At 47.0% G+C, this 12,833-nt stretch overlaps 1 protein-coding gene across 1 annotated transcript in view; it reads right to left on the reverse strand.

The window, feature by feature from the left end:
* LOC110311360 (transmembrane serine protease 2) overlaps positions 1 to 12,633 on the reverse strand; it is a 39,655-nt gene extending 27,022 nt beyond the window's left edge. Inside the window, exons 1-2 of the mRNA XM_085832501.1 lie at positions 12,491 to 12,633; positions 955 to 1,022 (exon numbers count right to left, since the gene is read on the reverse strand). Coding sequence (XP_085688627.1) covers positions 955 to 969 — 15 coding nt within the window. The 5' untranslated portion in view covers positions 970 to 1,022; positions 12,491 to 12,633. The remainder of the gene's footprint in view (positions 1 to 954; positions 1,023 to 12,490) is intronic.
* Between the last annotated feature and the right edge of the window lie 200 nt (positions 12,634 to 12,833).

Genomic DNA, 12,833 nt, shown 5'->3' on the forward strand with positions numbered 1-12,833 from the left:
TCTGGCCCAGAACCAAACCGTCTAAGAATGTGTTCCTCTCTCCAGCAGGAAAGACCAAGATACACCTAGCACTTTGTCCTGGATGACGCTCTTAAAATTATAAAGGGATCCAGTAAAAAAATAAGTAGCAGAGACTCATAAAATGGAACACTGGCATATATTTTACAAAACATAGGGAAACATTCTTATTAGCCAGTAAGTATTTATAAATGTGGAAAGTGTACAGTGAACTGGTCCGGCTTTAAGATGACAGAGACAACTGTTTTTATTGCCCTAAGGAGAAGACTTCCAGCAGGAGTAGACTACCCAATACCTCATCCAGATGTGGCTGATCCCCAGTTGTTAATAGGCAGACACTGACAGCTCTGTCACAGATTCTCTTCCCTAAACTGATGCTCTCTGCCTCATCCTACCTCTCCTGTATACACACCTGCTGCCCTTGAAGGAGGAAGGAAGTGCATACAGTGTACAAATCCCAGCTTCTGCCCAGCAGTGGTGGCTTCCCTCCCTGTCTCACCCTTTCCAACATAACCGGGGGGGGGGGGGGGGGGTTGAGTAAGAATGTCCGCATAGACTCTTATATTTAAATACTTAGTCACTAGGGAGTGGACCTCTTTAAAAAGCCCATGCTTCCTATAGATCAGGATATAGAACTTTCAGCTACTTCTCCAGAAACTGCCTATGTGCTACCATAGTCCCTACCAAGATGACAGATTAAACCTCTGAACCTGTAAGCAAGACCCCAATTAAATGCTTTTTACTTATAAGAGTTGCCTTAGTCACAGTGTCTCTTCACAGCAATAGAACAGTGACTAATACAAACACCTTGAACAATGTCCAAAGGGCACCTGCTCCTACATACAGTTCTTTAAATTACTGATGAACACCTGTGGAAGATACCGGCGTGATGAAGGAACAAGGAAAAGACCAGAGACATAAGAATTAACCACTTACTGAGTTCAATGCCATCCTGCCTGTGTCAGCAGCATGAGGAGGTCAGTATGGGGCTTCCTCTAGGTGACCTGAAGAAAAAAAGTGTACACAGTAATATTTAATGTAGTTTAGCTTCAGAAGACTCTGGGTGAAAGTCACATTATACCACAGCAAGATGCAGTTATACCCCTGGCCTTCAGCCTTCACTTCTACCATGCCTTCCCATGTCTCTTCATTCCCTGGGTCATTGCATATGGTATGTTTATGTCATGCAACCTAATGTCCTCCTCTGGGGTACAGAGAAACTCATGAATGAGCCTGGGGTACAAATTGAATTACTGTGGCCAGAAGAGCCCGCCTAACTTTGAAGAAATGGGGACAGGCAGAGAAGCCTGCCTACAGAGGAGCACCCAGGGTTGAGCCTGGTACTCCAAGCCCTTCCACACTTATATGGTTTAGTAATGGCTATTCCCAGTTACATTCACCAAAAGGAAGATTCATGGGAGAAAACCACAGAAGACCTTGCTCCATAGAGGACAACAGCAAGCCTGGAAGGCAAACACTCAGGGCTACCTTCTGCCTGTGCCCTATTCCAAAAGCATTCTTAGACAAATATCTAAACCAACCTGACAACTCAGCTTCCATATCTTCAAAGTGGATATCATGGTTGACACATTTAAGATGAAATTCATTGCAAATGTACACAGAAGGGGGTTTTCAGAGAATGAACAGCAGAGGAGCAACTGACAGGGTCAGACCCGGCCTCCTTACAGGTGTGTCCATGCAGACAACTACATGTAACTGGTGGCCTACAATTGAACACCAGAGACAGGCTGCATTTGACTCTTCTACATAAACCTCACAGGATTACCCAAGCTTTAGTAAATAATGTGTCCTTATGACACATTGTTATGATTCGAATATGAAATAGTACCCCAGATAGTTCGGGTGCTTGGGAAAGGCATAGAGCCTTTTGGACATAGATCTACAGGCTAGCTTTACTCCCTGGCTCTGTTTCTGGATAGAGGTACTGCTTCCTGATGTAGTAGGATGTCAGCAAGCCACTTCATACTCCCACTGCTGCAGAAAAGAGCTGGTCCTGGTAGACCAACTCGACAATTTGTAGTTATGAGAAGTCCTTGGATCATTGCATATGTAGTCATGTGTGAAATGCCAGCAACAACCAGAGATGCCATCAGCATAAAGTTCCTTACTTTAAGTGAGCCATCTTTCCCATCACTGTCCTCCACTGACAGCCTCACTAAGCTTCTCAATCTCTGTGCACTCCCACGTGACATCTAGCTTAATGAAACCTTGATAAATCAGTTTGCTAAGAATCTCAACTTTCAATACTTGAGCAGATTCTCAGTCCTCTACCATCCTCAAAGGATACCTGGTAAGCCTGGCCTGCCCTCAAGTCAGGCTAGCCAGATCCCTCCCACCCATCTCATTTCTTAATGATTTTCTATTCACAGACATTCTGCTCCATGGTTGTAATTTCCCATTCTCGCTTGCTCCATTGAGAATCCAAGCAGTTTCTTCATGACTGGCTCCCTGCCTGGTCTATCCATCTGCTGAGATGCTCCTGAAGCCATTAGTCCTCACCTTGCTTTAATGGGGGTTGTCGCATTATTTTTTTTCATTGATATCCTCTCTATAAGGGTTTTGCTTCACTCCTCCATGCTGGACTTGAAATGAACCTAGAATATTCTAAGACACCATTCTGGGAAGTCATCTATTCACCAGATAATATGCCTAGGAGGGCTGGAAGGAGTCCAGAAGCCAAGATAAGCCCCCTTCATCTATAAGAATCAGGTACTCTAGTGATGAAGAGGTGATCAGTGGGCAAAGTGCTTGCTATGCAAGCATGGCAACCTGAGTTTGAATCCAAGATCCCCTTAAAAGTTTAGACATGGAAGTGCCCACCTGTAATCCTAGTGCTAGGGAGGCAGAGCCAGGGGGATCCCTAACACAGGAATGGATAATCTTCACCATTCAGTAAACTCCTGGCTCAGTAAAATACCCTATCTCAAAATTAAAGTGGAAAGAGATTGAGGAGACACCTAGCATCCACCTCTAGGTCTCCATACACGTACACATGTGTATGGACAGCTACACACACATGAGCATATACACATGCATACACCACAGATGCACATAGAAGCCTGACACTTAGGTACACAGAAAGCAGTAGGCAGCATTACATAGCTAGAAGCTATGACACACTAGGCTTTAGGTGGGACTTGGATCCCAAGCTAGATTTAATCTCTCACTAGCTGTGACCTGGAAAGGACCTGTGTTGAGTTCTCTATCAAGACAGAAAAGAGATGCAGCCTTTTATACTACTCTCAGGAGCACTGAGTAATGTTAGCAATAACATGACTGGTGTTGGCACACAGTATTACCTTAGTAAGAGTTAAATAAAACTATTTTACCTGGGGACATATCTTGGTGATGGAGTAATTGCCAATCACACAGGGGCCATGGGTATGATCCCCAACACCACCAAAAAAGCAACTGTAAACCCTTTTGATGTCTCCTTCAACACTTGCAGATTGGTACTGCAATTCTTCCAAGCTAATGAGAAGTTTGCCTACTCTTAAAGCTCAGTGTCTCTGAAGGGAGCAGAAGAGGCCACCTGCTCATCTCCTAAGCAAAGCTAGGATCATTAAAAACAGGAAGCCCCCCAAACCAACAACCTGCGATGAAGAAAGATGATTTTAGCTTTGAACGCTGAACAGATCACAGTAAAAATGCACCAAGTCTTTAATTTCTTCTGTTGAGGATCAAACAAACAGAAGAACTAAGTCATGCTGAGAGATTCTAGGTTTTTCTAATATTAAAGTCAACAGCTTTCTGGGTATGAGAATGAAACTGAGTACCATACAGTGAGAGGAATCGCCATTTAAAATGTATGGGAAACACCCAAACCTCTTAAAATGATACAATTGCCACCCACTGGTGTGTCTTCTCTATGACCACTTCGCAAATAATAGAATCTAAGCCTGGACATCTACCTGGTGAGTGCATCCTGACTTCCTCCCATAAGCAGAGCCAGCCAGGCCCTGTCTAGTGTCCTTCCAGAAGAGCCCAGCTGCAGTGGCTTTCACTCCTGTGAGTTCTTTCTAGCTTGTTGATCTGGCTCACCAATTACAGGCTCGGTTGGAGTTTCAGGAAATGAAAATCTGATCCACTGGCACTCTTCCCAGCTCAGGAGCCCTCTGAAAGGAGCCATGACTAGGTGCTTGAAATTCATGCAAGGAGGAAGCTAGGAGCACAGCCATGAATTGTCAAGGGAAAGCCATCAGAAGCAGAAGCCAGCAGAGACTCTTAATCTTGTCCAGGGATCCCACGACTCACAAAACATAGAAGCCAGAAATAAAAGGAGGGCCCAGTCCAGCTACCATGAACTTGGGAAGAGAAGGAGAGGCAGCCTAAACTCCCCCCACCCCCACAAGAGAAAGAAAGAAAAAAAGAAAGAGAGAGAGAGAGAGAGAGAGAGAGAGAGAGAGAGAGAGAGAGAGGGAGGAAGGAAGGAAGGAAGGAAGGAAGGAAGGAAGGAAGGAAGGAAGGAAGGAAGGAAGGAAGGAAGGAAGGAAGGAAGGAATGCCCACACTAGGTAGAATTGGAAAAGGTGTCAAAAAGAGCAAGGGAGTCATCACATTCTATCCTGGTCATCTTCTAAACAGGGATTTTCCATGGTCACATGCAGCTCTAACTCCTATGTGTTGACTTCTGAAAGGGGCAAGACATAACCAGACAAGAGAGCTACCCTGTCATTTAAAGAAACCTGATACTTACCTTTGACACTGGGAGCCAGACATAAGGAAGCACTTTGGGTAACTGTCCTTTAAAGGTCAAGAAAGCAAATGAGGACAAGCTTCCTAAGGGGCCCTGGACGGCAGCCTCACTCACTCCATCTCAGAGGAACACAGCACCCTGGTGCTGTCTAGTATGAGCTCGTGAACCACCTGTCCAGCTGTCACGCAATGAGACAACACTGTGGAGTCCAGTCCCATCCCATGATGTAAAAAACTCTTTCCCAAACAAAAACTGCCCTGTAGTCCTTTCCTCTGAAAACGATGACAAGTTCATTGATACTTTCCTTGAAGAGTGTGGGATAACCCCAATAACTGAAGTCCACTAATGTCATCACACACCACCTCACATGTGCTGGCTCCTTCACGAGACCCCCAGAGTGCCAGGTACTGTTGCTAGAAGTGGGAGAGGACCCCCAGAATCTTTCTCCAACTCTGTCATCACCGGACACTGTGCAACCAATAAACACACAGAAGAGAACCATGACCCAAGTCATGTTATAAGATATTCTCTCTTCTTAGGAGCACAGTGCACTGTTAGGAGAAAGTTAGTCAATAGTAGTATAGGGTAGAGGTACGAGACATTCAGCATAGACAAATATTGGACATGGGGCTACTTCCTTGCCAGGAAGAAGTTATTTAAAGAGAGACACTTGTACTATCAGACTATCGAAACAGTGGACCTGGAAGAATTAAGAGTTCCTCATGGGCAGGCATAGTGGTGCATAACTGTTAGTCAGGGCTCACTAGAGTCACAGAATTTATGAGATATCTCTATATATTAAGGGAAAATATTGGAATGACTTATAGTCTGCAGTCCAACTAACCCAACAATGGGCAGCTGTGAAAGGGGAGTCTAAGAGTCTAGCAGTCACACAAGGCTAGGTGTTTCAGCTGGTTTTCTGTATAAGCTGGAATCCTGAAGAAGTGGGTTCTAATGGATGTGCTGGCAAGTAAGCGAAAGCAGGCAAAAGAAGAATAAACCCTTCCATTTTCCATTGCCCTTATGTAGGCCTCCAGCAGAAGGTATGGCCCAGATTAAAGGTATGTACTACCACGCCTGGATTTGGAACTTGCTCTGTCCCAGGCTGGCCTTGAAGCCAGAGATCTGCTTGCCTCTGTCTACTGGGATGAAAGGAATGTACTACCTTGCCTGGGCCTCAAAAGCATGTGTCATCCCATGTCAAGATCCAGGTCAGAAGCCTGTGCTTCCAGCCTGAGGATCTGGATCCCAGGTGTGCCCTCCATTTCTGGATTAGAGTTCATTCCAGAATTCCAGATGTAGTCAGGTTAACAACCAGGAATAGCCAACATAATGACTTCAATCTGCTCTTTGTTATGACTTGTCGCTTTAGCTGGTATATTGAAGATGGGTGGCTGGGCCTGGCTTGTTGGTAGTGCCAGTTCCCAAAAACTAGGGGGAGAGAAAGAAAGTGAAACAAAACACCTCAGAAAAAGCAGGCCCTCATCATATGCATTTCTTTTTCTGTGAATGCCTCGTTGTCCCAAGGAGATTACAAGCTTTTTAGGGTAGAAATTAAGTCTGTTTGTTTTGTTTTTAATCTAGCTTTGTACCATACGAAAAATCAAAATCAAAATCTCTCTCTCTCTCTCTCTCTCTCTCTCTCTCTCTCTCTCTCTCTCTCTCTCTCTGTGTGTGTGTGTGTGTGTGTGTGTGTATGTGGTGTGTGTGTGTGTGTGTGTGTGTGTGTGTGTGTGTGTGTGTGTGTGTGTGTGTCTGGTGTCTGCAGGTGAACTTGATACAAGCTAGGGGCATCTTGGAAGAGGGAACCTCAGGTGAGAAGATGCCTCCATCAGACTGTCCTGGAGGCAAGTCCATGGGGCAATTCTCTTGACTGAGGATTGAAGTCCACCATGGACAATGTCACCCTGGAAAGGTGGTCAAGGTAGATTGAGCAAGCCACAAAACAAAGTTCCTTGATGGTCTCTGCTTCAGTTCCTGCCTCTATGTTCCTGCCCTAAAATCCCTGGATGAGGGACTGTAAACTATAAGCTGAAATAAACTCTTTTATCCTGGAGTCATTTTGGTCCTGGTGTTTTTTACTTGTTTAATCACAGCAATAGAGAAGCAAACTAGGAAGGAACACATGTATACAAACACAGATACATATGCACACATAAACACACACAGAGATACACTAATGTGCATACAGACACAGAGACATGCACACAGACATTCACACACATATGAAGAGACACTAAGACACAGACATGCATGCAGAAACATATGCATATAGATACACATACAGCTGCACACAGAGACATGCATACACAGACACTCAACACATACAGATACAGATAGACCACAGAGACATATACAAACATACACACATACACACAGAGGCTTGCATACAGTCATAAACACATGCACACAGACACTTAGAGACACATATGCATTCTTCAGACACATAGATGCACATACACATGCACACATATTTTTTTTGGTTTTAGTTCCAGAGGCTACATGAATAAGATGAAATTGAACAGCCAGGAATGGGAAGCTCACATCAGGACATTACCAGCTTCACAAGTTGGGCACAGTGGGTGTCACCACAGAGTTCAGGCACCTAGAGCTAACACTGATACAGGCAGAAAGCTCCCAGGTCATGGTAGGTAAACTCCAGCTCATGTTCATGCTCCTGGCTCAGGTTAAAGGCCTTACCCAGGATGTTTAATGAGGATAATAAAGGAAGTGTTATAAAGATTTAGTGAAAGTATGAGCTCCAGCTCTGAGCTCAGTATGACAGAAACAGGCTTTGCCTTCCAGTATTTATGCTACTGCTATGTGGAGCAGGGACCTGATTCAGGCCGCGTAAACCCAAAGGCCAGCCTCAGGATTAAGGATCAGAATCAGAAGGCAGCCTTTGACTGAGCGCAGGAAAACCAAGTTTTCTACAATGCAAAAATTTAGCTGAGTTCTGTGAACTACTAGGAAAGTGCAAAGTCCTCAGAGCACAAGATCCAGCACACTCTAGACCATAAATGACTAAGCACTTGCTATGAGGCCTGAGGTGGTGAACACTCACTGCCGCACATTATAATGTAGTGAACCTGAACAACTCTCAGAGTTCTGTGTAGAATGACCTCCAAATTTGTGGTCTCTAGAAATCCATTTCCTGTGTCTGGAGGTCGGATCATTCTGACCAGGTAAGAGATCAGAGCCACCTGCCTGGATGCCCCCATGGAAAGCAAGGGCCATAAACTAAAGGGAAACCGACTCTTTGCGTTGTACCTTAGTCAAACAAACAATAACAAAGCCAGACTTGTTCCATCTGCCCATTCAACTAACTTGAAAATACTGCAGTGTCAGCCTCACTCTTCAGTCAGCATTGAGGCTAAGCCTTCTGTCTACCCATTGTCCTTGTGTGAATTTCCACGGCTACAAGCCATGGGTGGCCTTCACACACTAGGTGCTTTGTTATCATCCCCTGCCTCTTGAGCCCATGCCCCCTGTGCCTGATGGCTCACCTGTGTACACAAGCAAGGCATGCAGACCTCCTCCCTTCCCCCACTGCCTCCACTAGGAACAGAGAGAGTCTCTGGGCCACCTGACCTCTTAAAAGTTTACCCCGTGCACAGTGTAGGTCACTGATGATATATCTACCCTCCAGTATCCCACATGGATTCTCCTTCAAGAGCTGCCATTGCCCAACATACCCCTATGCATTCCTATTTCTTTCTCCTCCTGGGAGAAGCAGCCCTAGGCTTCAGCTCCACTCCCTTCCAGAATCCCAAGTCTACTCCAGGGGTCATCCCTTAGAACGGCCGCAGTGATCAGATGAGACATAAATGACCCTGTCCCTCCTCAGAAACCCACAGGCAGGTTTGGACCACAATTGCCCCTGGAATGAGGTATACTTGAACTACCCTCCTTCATTACGAGGTCCACTATACCTGGGAACTGCACATAAAGACTTCCCAAGTCAGCTTTTGCAGGTCTCAGCTTTTAGGATCATGATACTTCTGAATTCCTGAATTGTGATTCTTGATGGTCCCTGAGCTGGTCCTGGGGGCAGCGTAGGAGGGCCCCTGGGGAGTAATCTAGAAAGTGGGGAGGAGCCTGAACAACCAAGGCTTAGCAATTTCAACCTTAAGGATAGCTAAGGGAACAATTCAGAGAGGATAGTGGATGGAAAAGCCTCTAACAAGTTGTGTGGCTCCCTGGGAGCTCTCCTGCCCATCCCCAGATGTCTCCTTTGCCCTCCCCACCAACAGGGCCAGTTTCCAGTCTTTTGGGAACCTAAACTGCTCAGCCACTCGACTGACCAGCCATTTTTCCTTTCTTCCTTAATGCCCAGCACTTGGGATGACCAGGAGTTCCCAGACATAGAATTTTCTGCAGAGCTTACAAAAACTCCTGGTCCCCACTTTCAGGGCTGGAATATTTGGGACAAGGGCAATGCCCTCACATTAAGGAAAGCCCCCTCCCCCAAGACTTTCTAGGCTCCCTTAATACTTAAATGTAAAGAGTGATATAGTCAACTAGATTCTTTTTTTTTCTTTTTAAAAAAATTCTAACTTTATTCATAGGAGTTAGACCAAGATAACTAAAATTCTAAATATTGAAACATTGCTACAAAAATTTAATTTAGAAAAGTAAAAAAAAAAAAAACAAAACTTATTTTATTTAATATGTGTACCACCTCCTCCCCGCTTTTCTGGGTGCCTACAATGACCACAATTCTTCATGGTCAACTAGATTCTTAGTTTCCATTTCTTGGTAAGTCCTGGTCCCAGGCTGGGCTCATCATGGGGAGCCATCTGCTTAGGCAATAAAGAAGAAGGTACTGGAAATCCATACTTCACATATTCACACTTCATCGCCTGCAGGATAGTTGCGCAAGTGTCTGTCAGTCAGTGACCTTGTAACCCAGAGAGGCAACCTTCTGGTTCATTCAGTAATTCCAGGTCCTGGTCACAGTGGGGCTGCAGACAAAGGTAGGCCTATGAGATTAAGCAGCATGGCTACCTGGCCCTAGAGCACCTGAGGTGTCTAGATTCCCTAGACTTCTTTCTCAGTTTTTATCTCCTCTTCTTTTGACTTGCTGCCACACTGTGACCTCGGGACTAATGGCAGGAAAAAGAATTGAGACTGTACAGCCCTAGGTCCAGCTATGGTCAACAAAGCCTCTTGTGCACGCCTCTCCCTGAGCACCCAGTGCTTATAGCATTGACCTACTAAGGCAGCTACCCTGTGTTCTGCCCTGATTCTGCCCCTTTCATCCCATAGAGGCACCAGACAAGCTACCGAGAGGTCCAAAAACCTTGGGAATAAAAATGTCAATTTTTCTGGGAAGCATGTTGGCTCCTCAGAAGGAGCCACTGACAATGGACCTTTAGTTAATGACAGCCCTGACTTAGGGAGAATAAGTCTGGAGCTGAGACAGCTCCTGGGACGCCTGACTAGAGGAGATAACAAGGCCAGAACTGAGCTAGTTGACAAAATTCTTCAAGCCCTCACCAAATAAAGAGAAACTTAGCAACCAATCAAAATTGTACTAATGTTACTGCTTTGCCCCTACCAATCAGAGGTAACCTAACCCTTCTGGAAAATTCCTCTAGCCTATAAGCCCCTTAAGTCATCATCTTTTTGATGAATGGTTGACCCCTCCCATTCCCACCTCCACCCAGCATGCTGGTAATTTCTACAGAATAAACTCTTTGCCTTTGCATACTATTTGAGTCTGGGATCTTCCTTCAGCGATTCTTGGGCCCTAATACTACCTAGCCTTTGCAACAGCCTCCCTGTAGCTGAGGCAAATAGGTTATGAAGAACTCACTATGTTGTCCAGCTAGAAGAAATGAAGAGTATGTAGCTATTCTACAGTATGGTCAAACTTCCTCCTCCAATGACTATACTGCCACAGGCAAGGCTCTCTGCACTAGACTCCAAGACCTTATTGCTAGAAAGCTGACCCTAAAGGTGTGTGTGCACATGTGTGTGTGAACATGTGTGTGAACATGTGTGTGTGCACATGTGCATGTGTGTAAGACCAAACCTGGGTACGAGCTGAGAACATTGGCCAGAGATGCCTAAAAATTTCTGAGATGTGAGTCCAAGCCACAAGAACACCTCTCAATTCTTGCACTTAGTCTCATGCTGTGGTGACACTCTTCAGTTTCTTTCCTCTTTCTTCCTTCTCTCTTTATACAGGGTCTCACTGGGTAGCCTGAATGGCCTTGAACTCACAGAGTGCCAGATGTGTCTGCCTCTGCCTCCCAAGTTCTAGAATTAAAGATAAATCTCACCACACCTGTGGCTTTTGAGTTTTCATTCTAACATCATATGACCAGTCAGGTCACTTGAGAAAGATCCCAAGCACCTTTTCAGTAGAGGCAGGTAAAGGTGGGGAGTGGGCCACCTTGCCTGCCTGGAGGTCCTTCATCACCTACAGCTGCAGTAGCTTAGTAGCCTGGGATCTTTCAGTCCCTGTGTCCTCATGAAACTGCCCAGCCCCTACCTAGCCTTCCTACCAGGAAGGAAGCTGTCCTTACCCTCACCAGAAGGAGAACCTCTCCCCTCCTCCCAAACCAGGTAAACAACCCCCACCTCACTTTGGATTTTACACCTTGGAAGTGGCCTGCCCTTTGGAACTTTCCACAATGCCTGGCTCTTGCTGAGTGTTGAAGGAGCCAACTCTAGATGGCTTATCTTAGCCCCAGGACTAAGGTACGCATTTGTATGAAAGGTCTGCAAGCCCAACCCTTGTGGGGACCTCTGTTTTCTTAGTACATTTAGGGCGTTCTCCCTTAAAGAAGCTACTAGAGGCCTTTGCATGCTCTGAACTGAATTAGGGGCCATTGCGAAGGTACTTGGGCTCCCAGCAACCAAAAGCCCAGCCACAAGCCACCCACATCCTCTGGGGCATGGACACACAAAACTTTCAGGCCATGGGACAGTTAATCTCTTCAACTGGATTCGCACACTGCGTCCTCTGCCAGCCTAGTACGCTGGGTCACCCTGCCACTGCCCCAAGTCCCAATTAGATGCCCAGGTGGTCAGCCTTTTTCCCAGTAGACAGTTCGCCCTTGGCAGCCTGGCCTGCTGCCCCAGGGCCAGCTCCTCCATGGCCGGTTCCAGTGAATTCTCAAAGCCAAGGCGGGGCCCGCACCGTCGTCCCGGGTCATCGTATGCGATGGCTGAGCAGTCCCTTCCCACAGGTTACGGACAATTCCCGTCTTGCCAAGGTCCCCAGGGCCCAGCAGCGCCGCCTGTATCGGTCCTTGGCATCTCAGCCAGTTTTCAGTTTCTCTCCACCTCAGTAGGGACCAAGGAGCGGAAGGAGTTCAGGTAACCAGCCCGACTGCCGAGATTTTCCCGAAACAAAGAGAACTGCGGACAAACCTCTAGCTCTGCGCTCTAGGAAAGGATATCAGCACGTGAAGGGAGCCAAGGGTTTGCTCCACCGAAGGACCCCCGCCCCTAGGAACTCTCTTCTTCAAGCCATTAGTCAGGGACCTGCAAGACCACAAGCCAAGCCGCGCGAATCTATAGAGTCGACCTGGGATCTCTGCCGCGCGTCACAGGATCGGGGTCGTCAGGACCCCTTCCCTGTCCCCAGGACGTACACTCGGGCGAATCAGTCAGACGGTCGCACCTGTAGTGCCCTGGCCTCTCCTAACTCACCTGTACCCAGGCCCCGCACCGCCGGACGGACCCGGGTCACCCCATTTCCTTTTCTGTGCCGGGACCGGAGCTTGTCCGGCGCGCTACTCACCTGTTGCGCTTCCCGCCCCTCTCCACCTCTGTCGGAGCTCTTGGCTTCCTCGTCCTCTCCAAGTACACTACCTACTCCAGTTCTCGCTTAAATCTCCGGAGGCGGCGTCCCGGGAGCCAGGGTGACACCCCTAAACGCAGGTGCCGGGTCACCTCGGCCAGGAGGAGGGAACGGCCAGGAAAGGCTGTCCAGGAGGGAGGAGGAGGAGGAGTTTCCCCAGGGAAGCCCAGGGAGCGCTCCTCCCCTAGCACCGAGACCAGACTGGACTCTAAGCATTCCCTAGCAGCGATCCGCCTCCGGACCAGCGGACCCTTGAGGCCCAGACCCATGGGAACTCCAGGGT

The sequence above is a fragment of the Mus caroli genome, unplaced genomic scaffold (assembly GCF_978045245.1).
Source record: "Mus caroli unplaced genomic scaffold, Mus_caroli_1 scaffold_17, whole genome shotgun sequence".
In the NCBI taxonomy this organism is placed as follows: Eukaryota; Metazoa; Chordata; class Mammalia; order Rodentia; family Muridae; genus Mus; species Mus caroli.